We start from the raw sequence: 16,141 nt of genomic DNA, 5'->3' as shown, positions 1-16,141 counted from the left end.
GAGTGTGTGAGAGAGAGCGTGCAAGTGAGGGGAAGGGGCAGCGAGAGAGAGAATCTCAAGCAGACTCCCCGCTGAGCGCAGAGCCTGATTCAGGGCTTGATCTCACGACCCTGATATCATGACCTGAGCCAAACTGAGTCTGATGTTCAACCGACAGAGCTGCCCAGATTTGCCCCATTACATTTTATTTCTTCACTTAGCTTTCCTTTTAGTGCTTTTAAATTCCATATTCTTTTATTCCTTTGACAATTTCCCTCAACTTTTAGGTCATCATATGGAAAGTCTATAGTAAACATCTCCTTTGTCCTCTGCAACATTTAACTTACTCTATTGTACACCTGCCCCTTCCCGATTACCCATCACCACTATTTTTGCCCCACTCAGTATGCTTACTTAGCCTTGCCCAGAGATTTACCAACTTCCTTGTTTACTGTTGCTTTCATAAGCTCCCTCTTCTTTCTGGACTCCTCTTATAGAAGCATATCTTTCAGCATTTCAGCACAGGGGTCTGTCTTCCTTAGTCTTCTGGCTGTGGTGCTGAGAAGTCTGACGGCAGTCGAACCATGGTTCCCTTGTAAGTGATCTGTCTTCTCACAACTGTTAGGTTTCCTCTTGGAGCTCCACACTGTGTTGTGCAGATGGGTTTGTCTTTCCTACTTGGGGTTCAGTGCAACCTTTAAATCTGAGGATGTGTGTCTCTCAAATCCTGAGGGACTCTCAGGCTTTCTTTCGATAGTGCCTCTCGCATTTATTCTGGATCTCTTATTTGAGACATATTTTGAAGCATTTCATTCTGCCTTCCATATTTTAATTTTGCTTTAATTTAAAACTTCTGTGCTGCTGGTAACTTCAAGTCTCCACTTTACTGTTTCTCTTCAGTTACGTCTGGCCTTCTGTTAAATCTGAAGTTTTCTGTTTGTTTCAATGGCTATATTCTTCAAATCTAGAATGTCTATTAGGTTCTTTCTAAATCTACCTATTTTTAAAACTACCTTGGTTTACCTTATGGTTTCTATTGCTGCCTTTCTCTCTTGAAACATGTTCGGCATACTCCTCTTAAAGTCTCCTTCAGATTATTGGGGTGTTCGGGGGAGTGCAGATTCTAGATGTCACACGCACTGCTCTCTCTACTTCCTGGGGCTTGAGTTGCTCGTGGAAGTCATTTCCTTTTCCTTCCCAGTACCTAGAGGAGAGGGCTTTCTCTCCTCGGTCCACAATTACCAACCTGGGTCAAATGTCTTCACACAGGAAAAGAGGTCTTTGTTTCCTTAGAAAAAGGGACTTCTGAGGAGCCAGCCCTGACAGCTTTGAATGGGTACCAAGTGGTGAGAAGTTTTCAACATATTCATCTGTCCCTTTGTGACCTTGGAAAAGTCATTCAACTATTAATCTTCTCTGTAATATAAAGCTATCTTAAGTATTATAAGACTTCAAAGAAAAGGTGACGCATGATTTCTTAAAAACAAATAGTTTAATTTCATTTTTATCTGGGGAAAAATACAACTTTAAAATGAAATGACAAGCACTTTGACATGCCATCATGTGTCATTTTTTATGGTACTACACTTATTCAAAATGTGAAGATACAGAACCTTTATAAATTTCTGGAATCAAAGATTCCCAACTCAGATGAAAACAGATTGGTTATAAAATGTCAGTTCACTAAATATTCCATTTTTGTTCTCTCATAGGGAATATCTTGTAGAAACACTATAAAATAAGGCAGATTTTTGGGAATTCAATTATAAAATTTTAGGGGGAAAAAAGTGTTAGGTCTTAATTTCGTTGACTTTGGGGAGTCACCTGCAAAGCCCATCAGATGACCAGAGTTTGAGCTCTGCTTTCTATACAGAGGAGCTGTTCTCCTTGAGCGCTTAGACTCAGACCCTCCCACAAGACCGCTTCCCCAATTAGCATCAACCAGAAGAGTCTAATATACACAAATATTTCTGTAGTGCAGTAAAAATGTGTCATTTTATAGTTTTAATTTGCATTATGAAAATAAGTCTGTACACCAAGTAATACATATTTAATGAATATGAATCATGTAAATTTGGTCATGGCATTTAAAGTTGGCTTTGGCTTTGAAGTATTTCAAAATTCATAGAAAATATTGAACTTCTAATAAAATAAATAAAACATTTTAATAATTGGTATTAATCAACTTCAAAATTTCTTTGTATTTAATAATCAACTTCAAAATTTCTTTTGCATTTTTCATTTGCTACTCAGTTTCAAAAGAGAAGTCACTTTCAGTAGTGTTCCAAAGTGGGTGATTGCACCTTCTAGGATGTGAAGAAGTCCCTAAAGCCCCGATGGCCATGAGCTGTTCGAAAGTGCTGGACACAGCCGAGCGACATTGTTTGCAACAAGACATTCTCTGTCCCCGGCAGGAAACCCATCAGTGTCCTTTGGAGGGTCCCTCTGCCCTCGCTGTGAGGAAAGTGAGTGCAAACGGGTTCTCCCGTGACTCTGCGCCCCTGCCGCAGGCCCAAGATGGGGGGCTGGGTCGCACTTCGTGGCCATGGCATCAGATGGTGGCCCCGTGTGCTTTCACAGGCTCTGCACACCAGGGCGCTGCTCTGCCTAATACTGAAAGGACCAGGACTCGGGCTGCCCTCAGGAATTCCCGCTGAGCGCAGGGACAAAGCTTCAGGGCCCAGGCGGTGTTCCGCACTATTCAGGGGGCGGTCGGAGGCTCCGCAGCTTCATTTCGTCCAGGCCTTTCCAGTATTTAAAGTTGTTGTCAAGATGCTGCATTAGCTCGGGCAGGTCTACAAAGGCTGGAAGGAAGGGCGGGCACGTGACCCTCAGCCCCAGGCGCCGAGCGCGGGCTGCCGCACGCAGGTGCCTCTGCCCCGCGAACGCACCCAGCCCCGGGGGGAGCCCAGCGGGCAGGTGCCACGCAAGGGCATCTCGCCGGCCGTGAGCCCCCCCCCCCCCACCGGCTCCCCCAGGCCCCCGCCCCGCACGGGCTTGGCCTACACCGTCTCCGCTGCCGGCAGCGGTCCCCGCGGCGGCTCAGCCGGGAACAGGGCAGGGGCCGGTAAAGAGGCCGGCGGGAAGGGCACCGCACCTCGGGGGGGCCCGGGGGCGCACAGCTCTCCCCCGCCGGCCCCCTCCACGGCTCGCTACTCCGCGCGGCCGCCCCTTTCGCGAGCGCGGGGAGCCGCCCGCCGCCCGAGGTCTTACCGTCCCACGCGTCAAACATGTCGGTGATGAAGTAGTCGATGAAGGAGATCTGGGACTTGGGGATGCTGCAGGTGTTCCTGTCAAAGACCGGCATCACCACAGGCAGGTCCTGCCGCTTCTCCTCATCCGTCTGGGAAGCAGAACACGCGCGGGTGAGGGGACTCCGGGCTCTGGCTCCGCGCCCCGGGAGCGGCCCCGGGGGTTCAAGGGGAGCGGTGACCCCCACAGCGGCCTGACGACCCCTGCCCCCCGCCCCCAGCTCTCCTCCCCGCCACCTGGAAGCTTCTTGCCCAAGCTCCTCCGGAAGATGCGGCAAGGGTTTCCGACGCCAGGCCCGCGACCGTGAGAAGGAAACCGGCCCTTCACGGAGCAGGAGCGAGGGCTGCTTCTCGCTTCAGGCCAGTGATTTTACTGGAAAAGGTTCTGAACACCCTTGAGATCCTCGAGGTGAAGAAAGAAAAACAACTCTGAGATGAGCAGCTCTGATGTACTTTAGTCAGGCTCTTCCAGGCTGTCTTTAGGATTCCAGAGAGATTTGCAAAAAAATGAAAATAACCTGGCCTTTCCCCCCAGGATCTTAATTTATTTTGAAAGAGATAAGAGAGCTCCTTTCTAAAAATAAGGTCTTGCTTTCACCAAAGTGTCCTGGAGGAAAGGGTGAGGGCATGGCCGCAGTGAGGCAGGAGGGCTTCCTGGAGCCCGTAAGGGTCAGCCGGTCACACGAGGGGGTGACTCGGGGACGGAGTGCAGATCAGTAAAGGGCACGGGCGTGGTGGGCAGATCAAAATGAAACATGATGGGGGTGGTGACCAAAAGCTGTGGTCCCGCATAGCCTGGAAGGGGAGAGCCATCTCGCTGGGGCGGCCCCCTGGGTCATCGTTCCAGACCCTTGGAGCAGCTTGCTAGAGCCTGGGGAGCAGGCGGCCACGCGGGCCAGCTGTGGGGGGAAGAAGAGAGCAGGGGCTGCTCTACACGGACAGGCAACCGGAATGAGGGACTGCAGGGAGGGCACTGCAGGGGTGCAGCGGGGAGAGAGGACACTGTGACCTAGCATGGCCTTCTCTGCAGGGCCTGCCGATAGGAGCACCTGCAGCAAGAACTCAAGGCCGAAGGTGTGCAGTAGGCTCTGTCGTCCATCTGAAGCCTGGCTGTGGGGGCTGCTCTGGGTGGCAGGGCTGTTTGAGTGGAGGACAGGTCCTGGGGGCGGCCGACGCTGGGCCAAGAGTTCAGGTGTTCAGCAAGAACAAAAGAAAACTACTCTCAGGGCTGGGAGCTGGTCCCCACCCCCTGCCACTCTTACCCTGGGGACTGGTCCCAGCCAAGTGCAGGGGCAGCTCTCGGGGAGCGTCTGCCACGATATGTACGGGAAGGAGTGGGGAGTGCAGGGAGAGCCTCAGGTTCACAGCCTATGGGGATGGCTGGCTCAGAGAGCTGTGCCGTGGGGTGGGGGCTCTCCTGACATTCTTCCTCAGGCCCTGCTGGACACTGAACCCACTCTCTCAGGGCAGCCAACGCAGAGACTCAGTGAGTGGTGCCCACTCTGTCCCTGCTGCCCTCTCTGCCTGCACATGGGAGCAGCCGGCTTGCTGGAGGTCAGGGGAGACCCTCCTACTCCGATTCCTCTTGGGCCCAATGTGACAGGTGCGTGGAGCTCACAGGGCCCTTATGCTCTCCTGGGGATGGTTTCCGATGAGCTTCTCTGTGGCCCGTGGCCCAGCTAGGTCACCAATGAAAGCTCCAGGCCTGCAGACGCTTCGTTTCTGGGACCCGCTCCCCGGGGCAGATTTCAGCAGTGCTCCAAGTACAACATGACAGACACCTGCTACTCAAGCCCTAGGCCCCTTCTGTCAAGCAGTCCCACCCAACACGAGAAGGCAGAGACACCATTTCACCTTGTCTTCATGCTTGGGCACTCTTGCCACACGAGCTGCTCCGCACAGGGTGGCTGTGAGGAATGCACGCCTACTGACATGGGTCCCACCCGACCCAGTGCGTATGGGAAGAAGCTGTGATTTAACGGCGTTAAATATTCCCAACCCTCATTCCCTCGAGGCAACATCAATGACCACCGTGCTGGCTAAGATAACCCAACAGGAACTCTGGAAAACAGTCAAAGGTCTACAGCAACCAAGTTAAAAGCCCAGTCAAGAAAAGCCACATTCAAGGGGCGCCTGGGTGGCTTAGCCGGTTAACCATCTGCTTTTGGCTCAGGTCATGATCTCAGGGTTCTGGGAAGTCGGGCTCCCTGCTCAGCGGGGAGTCTGCTTCTCCCTCTGCCCCTCCCCTTCACTTGAGTGCACACACTCGCTCGCTCTCTCAAATAAAAAAAAAGTACTTATTCTACCTGGAATGAAACTGGAAATCAATAGGAAGTAACTGGGAAAATTCACAAGTATGTGGGAATCAAATACTCTTAACCAAGGGGCCAAAGAAGAAATCACAAGGAAAATGGAAATGAGAACACAAAATCTAGAAAGTTACGGGATGGGATAAAAGTAGGGCTGACAGGGAAATTTACGGCTATAAGTACCTACGTTAAAAAGAAAACTCTCAATTCAACAACCTAACTTTACACCTTACTAAAAAAATACACTAAACTGAAAGCCAGCAGAAGTAAAGAAATAACAGACTAGACCAGAGTTAAGTAAAATAGAGAATAGAAAAATAGAGAAAATCAACAAAACCAAAAGTTAGTTCTCTGAAAAGATCAACACAATTGAGAAATCTTTACTAGATACAACTAAGAAAAAAGTTTCAAATTATTAAAATCAGAAGTAAAAATGGGACAAAAGAACAAAATAGGGACATTACTACCCATTTTACAGAAATAAAAGGATTATAAGGGGATACCGTGAATAGTTATACCCCAACAAAATGGATAACCAAGACTCAATTATGAAGAAATGAGAATCTGAGTGGACCTATAACTAGTAAGGATGTTCAACCCAGTCATTAAAAGCCAAAGAAAAGCCCCAGACCAGACAGCTTCACAGCTTCACTTCAATTCTACCAAACTCTTAAACAGAATTAACACCAATCTTTCTTAAACTCTTCCAAAAAATTGAAGAGGAAAGGACACGTGCTAATTCAACCTACGAGGCCAGCATTACCCTGATAAAAAGCTTGGCAAAGGCATGGCGAGAAAACCACAGACCAATATCCCTTATGAATACTGACGGAAAAATTCTCAACAAACTAGCAAACAGAATCCAGGAGCACATTAAAGGATCGTAGAGCGTGACCGAACAGATTTAGTCCAGTAATGCAAGGATGGCTCAGCATCTCAGATCAGCTGATCTGATACAGCACATTTCAACAACGAAGGAAAGTGAAACACATGATCACTGAAAACGTTAAATTTTATGTGTATTTTACCCCCCCACCCCTCCCCTGCTAAACTGCTCCCCAAAGAGGTGGTGGCATCTGTTACACACCTATTACTGATGAAGGAATCCCGGGAGGTCCAGACCCTCACGAACACACGGTGTGGTCAGTCTCTGAAATTTCCGGCTACTCTAGTGGGTGTACAGAGGTGTTTCACTTGGGTCTAGCATCTATTTCCCTGATGACTAATGATGTCCAGCACTTGTCAGAGTCTTATTGACTGTTCATACATCTCCTTTTGTGAAGTTCTGTTAAAATATTTGGCCATTTTAAATTAGGTGGTTTGTCTTTTTATTAATGAGCTACGATTTCTTACATATCCTGAATAGAGCTGTTTGTCAGGATTCGCGGACATTTTCTTCCAGTGTGGCTTGCTGCGTGTAGATGAGCATAATTCCTGAATTTTGATTCTCATTTCCTAAATTTTCTTTTCATGGTGGTGGTTTTCCATAACTACAAAATATCTGCCCACTTCTAAGTGACCAAGGATATTCTCCTATGTTTTTCTTTTAAGCTTTATGACTTTAGGTTTTATATGTAGGTCCATGATCCGTTGTGAAACCATATTCCTCCAGGATGAGGTAGAAGTTGTGGTTCATTTTTTGTTGGATAGAGATATCTAAGTATTCGAATATTATTTGCTGAAAATATTTTCCTTTCCCCACTGATGATATAGACGTGGGCTATTTCTTTTTTTTTTTTTTAATGATTTTTTATTATATTATGTTAGTCACCATACAGTACATCCCCGGTTTCCGATGTAAGGCTCGATGATTCATTAGTTGTGTATAACACCCAGTGCACCATGCAATACATGCCCTCCTTACTACCCATCACCGGTCTATCCCATTCCCTCACCCCCCTCCCCTGAGGCCCTCAGTTTGTTTCCCAGAGTCCATAGTCTCATGTTTCATTCCCCTCTGATTCGCCTTTCTTTATCCTTTCTTCCCTACGATCATCCTAGTTCTTATGTTCCATAGATGAGAGAATCATATGATAGTTGTCTTTCTTGACTTATTTCACTTAGCATTATCTCCTCCAGTGCCGTCCATGTTGTAGCAAATGTTGAGAACTCGTTCTTTCTGATAGCTGAGTAATATTCCATTGTATATATGGTCCACAACTTCTTAATCCAGTCATCTGTTGAAGGGCATCTCGGCTCCTTCCACGATTTAGCTATGGTGGACAATGCTGCTATGAACATTTGGGTGCATATGGCCCTTCTCTTCACTACGTCTGTATCTTTGGGGTAAACACCCAGTAGTGCAAATGGCTGGATCATAGGGTAGCTCACATTTTTAACTTTAAGGACCTCCACACTGTTTTCCAGAGTGGCTGTACCAACTTGCATTCCCACCAACAATGTAGGAGGGATCCCCTTTCTCCACATCCTCTCCAACAATTGTTGTTTCCTGCCTTGTCTATTTTTGCCATTCTAACTGGCATAAGGTGATATCTCAGTGTGGTTTTGATTTGAATTTCCTTGATGGCTAATGATTTTGAACATTTTTTTATGTGTCTGTTAGCCATTTGTATGTCTTCATTGGAAAAGTGTCTGTTCATATCTTCTGCCCATTTTTTGATTTGTTTATTTGTTTCTGTATTGAGTTTGAGAAGTTCTTTGTAGATCTTGGATACCAGTCCTTTATCTGTAGTGTCATTTGCAAATATATTCTCCCATTCCGTGGGCTGCCTCTTGGTTTTTCTGACTGTTTCCTTGGCTGTGCAGAAACTTTTAATCTTGATGAAGTCCCATAAATTCATTTTATCTTTTGTTTCTCTTGCCTTTGGGGATGTGTCATGAAAAAGGTTGCTTTGGCTGATGTCGTAGAGGTTGCTGTCTATGTTCTCCTCTAGAATTTTGATGGATTCCTGTCTCACATCGAGGTCTTTCATCCATTTGGAGTTTATTTTTGTGTATGGTGTGAGATAGTGGTCAAGTTTCATTCTTTTGCATGTAGCTGTCCAATTTTCCCAGCACCATTTATTGAAGAGACTTTTTCCCACCGGATGTTTTTTCCTGCTTTATCAAATATTAGTTGCCCAAAGAGCCGAGGGTCCGTTTCTGGGCTCTCTATTCTGTTCCATTGGTCTATGTGTCTGTTTTTGTGCCAGTACCATGCTTAGACGTGGGCTATTTCTGAGACCTCTATATTCTTTCCATCCTTGTATCTGACATCTTTATGCTAGTATCGCACTGGCTTGATTAAGTTCTCTAAAGACAGTGTAAAATTTCTAACTTTTTTCAAGTTTGTTTTGCTTATTCAAGGTCCTTCACCTTTCCATATAAATTTTAGAATCAGTTTGTCAGTTTCTACAAAAAAACCAAAACACACCAAAACTCGTCCCAAACAAAACAACAAAACCACCCTGCTGGGATTTTGGCTGGAGTTGTATTGATGTATACATACATCGATTTGGGGAAAACCGTACCTTAACAGCAGCCTTCCAATCTCTAGACTTGGTATACCCCTACATATTTTCAAGTGTTCTTTTAATTTCTCAGCAATCTTTTGTGGTTTTCAGTGTAAAGGACTGGACTTCTTTTTATTAAATTTGTTCCTAGATTTTTTTATTGCTATGTAAATAGGATTAGGTTTTTAGTTTCATTTTTCAATTGTTTTTGGCTAGTACAAAAATACTATATATTTTTGTGTCTTAGGACCTTGCTAAATCAAATCCTTGTTAATGCTATTGTTTTTGCACTCCTTAGAACTTTCCATATAAAAAATTGTGTCATCTGCAAATAGAAAAAAAAATTGTCTTCTATTCTTTGTACCTTTTTCTCTTTCTTTATTGCAATGGTTAGGACAGCCAATACAAGGTTCAACAGAGGTGGTACCGTTCCCTTGTTTCCAATCTTGAGAAAGTATTCAGTATTTCACCATTAAATATAATGTTAGCTGTAAGTTTTTGTAGATGACCCTTTTAAAAGTAAGTTCCCTTCTATTCCTGATTTGCTGAGTGTTTTTCTGATGAATGAATGTTGAATTTTGTCAAATGCTTTTTTTGTATCTACTGAGATAATCATGTTTTTTTCTCCTTTAATTGGGTATGGGGATTATAATTCTTGATTTTTCTGATTTAAACTGACCTTGCATTCTTGGGGAAAAAACTATGATGAGATAGTATCCTCTTTATATATTATTCAATTAAGTATCTCTGCATCTATGTTCACGAAGATAATGGACTGTAATTTGCTTCTGGTATTGTCTCTATCAGGTTTAGATATCAGGAAGATAATGGCTTCATAAAATGAGTTGGAAAGTGTTTCCACCCCTTCTACCTTTTTTTTTTTTTTTTAAAGATTTTATTTATTTAACAGAGATAGAGACAGCCAGCGAGAGAGGGAACACAAGCAGGGGGAGTGGGAGAGGAAGAAGCAGGCTCATAGCAGAGGAGCCTGATGTGGGGCTCGAACCCAGAACGCTGGGATCACGCCCTGAGCCGAAGGCAGACGCTTAACCGCTGTGCCACCCAGGCGCCCTAGCCTTCTACCTTTTTTTTTAAAGTAGTCTACAGGCCCAACGTGGGGCTTGAACTCACAACCCTGAGGATCAAGAGTCGCATGCTCTACTGAGTGAGACAGCCAGCTGCCCTCCCTGCCCCTGCCTCTATCTTTTGATACAATTTTTTAAGACTGGTGTTATTTTTTCCATAAATGTTTGATAGAATTCCTTAGTGAAACCATTTGGGCCTAGAATTTGCCTTGTGGGAAAATCTTTAATGGTAAATTTTGATAAATAATTTAATATACGACTTCTCAGGTGATTGTTTTATCTTGTCAGTTTGGGTAAACTGTAGTTTTTAAGGCATTTAAGTTGTCAAATTTGTTGGTACCTTAAAAAGTTACACTTTTAATATCTGTAAGATTTACTATGACAATACCTCTTTCATTCCTAATATTGGTAATTTGTGTTCTCTTTCTCAATTCTAGTTAGATATTGGGAAATTTTGTTAATTTTCTCAATTAACTTTTGTCTGTGTTAATTTCTGTTTTCTCCATTTCCTCATTTGTTGCTCTTAAATATTATTTCTTTCCTGTATGCTTTGTCTTTTCTAGTTTCTTAAAGTGAAATCTAAGTCATTAACTTTAGGACCTTTTCTTACCTACTATTTTTGTCATCATTGTAAGTGTACTCTTCAATCCCCATCCCACTGTTTCCCCCACCTGCCTCCCCTCTGCTAACAATCAGTTTGTTCTCTATAGTTAAGTGTCCCTTTCTTGGTTTGTCTCTCACTCTTTTTTCCCTCTGCTCATGTGTTTTGTTTCTTAAATTCCACATATGAATGAGATCATATGGTATCTGTTTTTCTCTGGCTGGCTTATTTTACTCAGCACTATACTATCTAGCTCTTTCCATATTATTGCAAATGGCAAGATTTCATTTTTAATGGCTGAATAATATTCCACCGTATGTATGTATCACACCTTCTTTATCCATTCATCTACTGATGGACACCTGGGCTGCTTCCATTGTTTGGCTATTGTAGATAATGCTGCTATAAACATAGGGGTGCATGTATCCTTTTAAATTAGTGTTTTTGTATTTTATGGGTAAATATCCAGTAGTGCAATTCCTAGATCATAGGGTAGTTCCATTTTTCATTTTTTGAGGACCCTCCATACTGTTTTCCACAGTGGCTGCACCAGTTTGCATTCCCACCAACGGTGCACAAGGGCTCCTTTTCCTTCACATCCTCACCAACATTTGTTGTTTCTTGTGTTTTGACTTTAGCCATTCTGACAGGTGTGAGGTGATACCTCATTGTAGGTCTGATTTGCATTTCCCTGAGATCTGTGATGTTGAATATCTTTTCATGTACCCTGGCCATATCTGTATTGTCTTTGGAGAAATGTTTGTGTCTTCTGCCCATTTTAAAATTGGATTATTTGTTTTTTAGGGTATTGAGTTGTATCAGCTTTTTGTGTATTTTGGATACTAATCCTTTATCAGATATGTCATTTGCAAATATCTTCTCCCATTCTGTAGGTTGCCTTTTAGTTTGATTGTTTCCTTTGATATGAAGAAAACTTTTTTATTTTAATGTAGTCCCAATAGGTTATTTTTGTTTGTATTTCCCTTGCCTCAGGAGACATATCTAGAAAAATATTTCTATAGATGATGTCAGAAAGATTACTACATGTGCTCCCTTCAAGGATATTTATGGTTTCATGTCTCACATTCAGGTCTTTAATTCCTGCTGAGTTTATTTTTGTATATGCTGAAAGTGGCCCAGTTTCATTCTTTTGCACGTGGCTGTCCAGTTTTCCCAACAGCTTTTGTTAAAGAGACTATTTCCCATTGTATTTTCATTCCTCCTTTGTTGAAGATTAACTGACCATATAATTGTGGGGTTTCCTGCTCTATTCCATTGATCTATGTGTCCTTTTTATTCCAATACCATACTGTTTTAATTACTACCGCTTTGTAATAGAACTTAATCTGCAATCATGACATCTCCAGTTCTTCCTTTTTTCAAGATTGCTTTGGCTATTCGGGATTTTTTGTTGTTTCATACAAATTTTAGGATTGTTTGTTCTGGTTCTGTTGATATTTTGATGGGGATTGCATTAAATCTTTAGATTGCTTTGGGTGGTGTAGATATTTTTAACAATATTTGTTCTTCTAACCCATGAGCATGGAATGTCTTTCTATTTCTTTGTGTCATCTTGGATTTCTTTCATCAGTGTTTTATAGTTTTCCGAGTACAGGTCATTCACCTCTTTGGTTAAGTTTATTCCCAGATATTGTTTTTGGTGCAACCGTAAATGGGATTGTTTTGTTATCTGACCCAGGGATTATTTAGAAGTGTGTAGTTCAATTTCCAAGTATTTGGCATTTACCCAGATACCTTATTGTTACTGAATTCTGAGTTAATTCCACTGTGGCTACAGAATATATTCTGTATGATTTCAGGTCTTTTAAATTTACTGAATAATTTCTGTGTTCCCAGCATATGAAGTACTTAATGTATATTCTGCCCACTTGGGGCGTAGTGTTTTATGAACATGTAACTAGGGCAAGGTGACTGACAGTGCCTGGATTCTCTGTTTTTTTTTCTTCTAATAATAATTTTTTATTATGTTAGTCACCATACAGTATATCCCTAGTTTTTGATATAAAGTTCCATGATTCATTACTTGCGTATAACACCCAGTGCACCAGGCAATACGTGCCCTCCTTACTACCCATCACCGGACTATCCCATTCCCCCACCCCCATCCCCTCTGAAGCCCTCAGTTTGTTTCCCAGGGTCCATAGTCTCTCATGCTTCATTCCCCCTTCTGTTTACCCCCCCTTTCTTCTTCCCTTTCTTCTCCTACTGATCTTCCTACTTCTTATGTTCCATAAATGAGTGAACCCATATGATAAGTGTCTTCCTCTGCTTATTTCGCTTAGCATTATCTCCTCCGGTCCCGTCCACGTTGCTGCAAATGTTGTGAAATCGTTCTTTTTGATGGCTAATATTCCATTGTCTATATGGACCACATCTTCTTAATCCAGTCATCTGTTGAAGGGCATCTTGGCTCCTTCCACGATTTAGCTATTGTGGACAATGCTGCTATGAACATTGATTGGGGTGCATATGGCCCTTCTCTTCACTACGTCTGTATCTTTGGGGTAAATACCCAGTAGTGCAATTCCTGGATCATAGGGTAGCTCAATTTTTAACTTTTTAAGGGACCTCCACACTGGATTCTCTGTTTTTACTGCTATTTCAATCTGGATGTTCTATCAGTTACTCAAAGAGGGTGTTAAAATATCCAACCACAACTATAGAATTGTCTTCTCTGTCAATATACTTCCTCTGTCAATTTTGCTTCACTTATTTTGAAGTTCTGTTATTAGGTGCACATTTATGATTATTACGTTTTCCTATAGAACTGACCCTTTATCGTTTTGAAGTGTCCACTTTCTCTCTGTAATATTTTCTAACTTGATGTCTATTTTGAGATTAATGTAGCCACTCCCATGTTTTTATAGTTACAACTTGCATGATAAATCTTTTTCCATCCATTTCTATCTTTGCATGAATCTGTTCCTTATATTTTAAGTGTGTATTTTGTAGACTGCGTGTATTTTGTAGACTGCATGTAGTTGGTTTAAAAAAAAAAACCCATTCTGACGAACTCTTCAGTGTTTAGTCCACTAACGTTTCATGTAAGTCTTGATGTGATTAGTGTTAGAGCCACCATTTTACCTTTTCCCCCTTGTTTGTGCCGGTTTCTCCTTTGCTGCCACTTTTGTATATTTTAATATATTTTAGAGTCCCATTATAATATGTCTATTGACTTTTAAACAACACTAATTGCTCTAGGGATTAATATATATATATATCCGTGACTTTCCAGTCTCCTGAGCTAATACTTGTAACTAGCACTTCATGTAAGGTGTAGAAACCCTGCATTCATGTTCTTTCACTTTTGCCCCAGCCTTTATGCTACGGTTGTCGTATATGCTCCACAGTGCAATGTTGTAACTTTGGCTTAAAGCAGTCCTATGTACGGGCGCCTGGGTGGCACAGCGGTTAAGCGTCTGCCTTCGGCTCAGGGCGTGATCCCGGCGTTATGGGATCGAGCCCCACATCAGGCTCCTCCGCTATGAGCCTGCTTCTTCCTCTCCCACTCCCCCTGCTTGTGTTCCCTCTCTTGCTGGCTGTCTCTATCTCTGTCAAATAAATAAATAAAATCTTAAAAAAAAATAGTCCTATGTATTTAGAGAAATTAAGAGAAAAAAATTTTTTTGTAGTTACCTGGATATTTATCATTTTAAAAAGTTTTCTCTCTTTCTTTCTTTCTTTCTCTTTCTTTCTTTCTTTCTCTCTCTCTCTCTCTCTCTCTCTCCTCCCTCCCTCCCTCCCTCCCTCCCTCCCTTCCTTCCTTCCTTCCAATGGGGCTTGAACTCATGACCTGAGATTAAGATCTGAGCTGAGATAAAGAGTCGGATACTTAACTGACTGAGCCACTCATGTGCCCCAAGTGTTTCTTTTTTTAATTGAGGTATAACTGATAGACAACATGATTCCGTACTTGTTTATACTGCAAAATGCTCACCACAGTAAGTCAATATCCGCCACCACACATACAGAAATTTTTTCTTGTGGTAAGAACTTTAAAGATCTACTCTCTCAGCAACTTTCAAATATGCAATACAGTCTTAACTATAGTTGTACTGTCCATTATATCCCCATGACTTGTTGATTTTACAGCTGGAAGCTTATACCTTTTGACTCCTTCCATCCATTTCATACACCCCCGCCCCTGGCAACTAGTAATCTGTTGTATCTATGAGCTTTGTTTTTAAGATTCCAAACGTAAGTGAGATCATATAGTACTTGTCTTTCTCTATCTTCACTTAGCATAATGCCCTCAAGATCCATCCATGTTATCACAGATGGCAAGATTTCATTCTTTTTTAAGGTTGAACAATATACCATCGTATATAGATACCACGTCTTCTTTATCCACTCATCCACGAATGGACACAGGTTATTTCCAAGTCTTGGCCAATGTAAATAACGCTGCAGGGAACCTGGAGGTGCAGAGATCTTTTCAACTTAGTATATCTTTTTCTTCAAATAAATACTCAAAAGTCAAATAGCTGGACCATAGGGCGTTTCTAGTTTTTTGAGTAACCTCCACAGTGTTTTCTAGTGGCTGCACCAATTTACATTCTCAGCAGCAGTGCACGAGGCTTCCCTTTTCTCAACGTCCATTCCAACGCTTGTTATTAGTTTTTTGTTAACGGCCATTCTTCCAGGTGTGAGGTAATATCTCATTGGGTTTCGGCGCTTTGCATCCAGTCCTGAGGATCCAAGTTTGTATCTGGCATCCTTTCCTTTCAGCTTAAAGAACCTCCTTTAGCATTTCTCCTGTTGCAGGTTTACTGGTGATGAATTCTGTTAGCTTTTCCTTATTTGACAATGTGCTTATTTTCCCTTCATTGTGGAAGGGTATTTTCATTGGATACAGAATTCTGGGTTGACCGTTTTGTCCTAATGGCAAATTAAAGATGTTGTTCCAGTGTCTTCTGGAAGAGCTTGAATTCTTCTTTGCCGATTTGAATACCTTTTATTCTTTTTTTTTCTTAAATTTTTTTAAATTCAAGTATAATTAACATACAGTGTTATATTTGTTTTAGGTGCAATCTGGTGATTCAACAATTCTGTACATTACTCAGTGCTCGTCACGAGAAGTATACTCTTAATCCCCTTTACCTTATTTCAGCTATCCTCCCTCCCACCGCCCTCTGATAACCGTATTTGTTCTCCATATTAAAGTATCTGTTTGTCTTTTTTTGTTTTGCTTCTTAAATTTCACATAATAAGTGAAATCATATGGTATTTGTCTTTCTCTGACTTACTTGGCTTAGCATTATACTCTCTAGCTCCATCCATGTGGTTGCAAATGGCAAGATTTCATTCTTTAAGGCTGAGTAATATTCCATTATACACACACACACTATATACACACTACTTCTTTATCCATTCACCTATTGATGCACACTTGTGTTGCATTTATCTTTTCAAATTAGTGTTTTCCTATTCTTTGGGTAAATAC

The 16,141-nt window shown here is 42.4% G+C and overlaps 1 protein-coding gene across 1 annotated transcript in view; it reads right to left on the bottom strand.

Moving 5' to 3' along the window:
- Positions 1-1,452: 1,452 nt before the first annotated feature.
- The window catches only part of PDE8A (phosphodiesterase 8A), a 172,380-nt gene continuing 157,691 nt past the window's right edge, over positions 1,453-16,141 (bottom strand). The window contains exons 21-22 of the mRNA XM_040642842.1: positions 3,193-3,322; positions 1,453-2,783 (exon numbers count right to left, since the gene is read on the bottom strand). Coding sequence (XP_040498776.1) covers positions 2,677-2,783; positions 3,193-3,322 — 237 coding nt within the window. The 3' untranslated portion in view covers positions 1,453-2,676. The remainder of the gene's footprint in view (positions 2,784-3,192; positions 3,323-16,141) is intronic.

Source organism: Ursus maritimus, unplaced genomic scaffold (assembly GCF_017311325.1).
Source record: "Ursus maritimus isolate PB19 unplaced genomic scaffold, ASM1731132v1 scaffold_27, whole genome shotgun sequence".
Taxonomy (NCBI): Eukaryota; Metazoa; Chordata; class Mammalia; order Carnivora; family Ursidae; genus Ursus; species Ursus maritimus.
The sequence above is the reverse complement of the archived record's forward strand: the minus strand, read 5'-3'. Positions and strand labels throughout refer to the sequence as shown.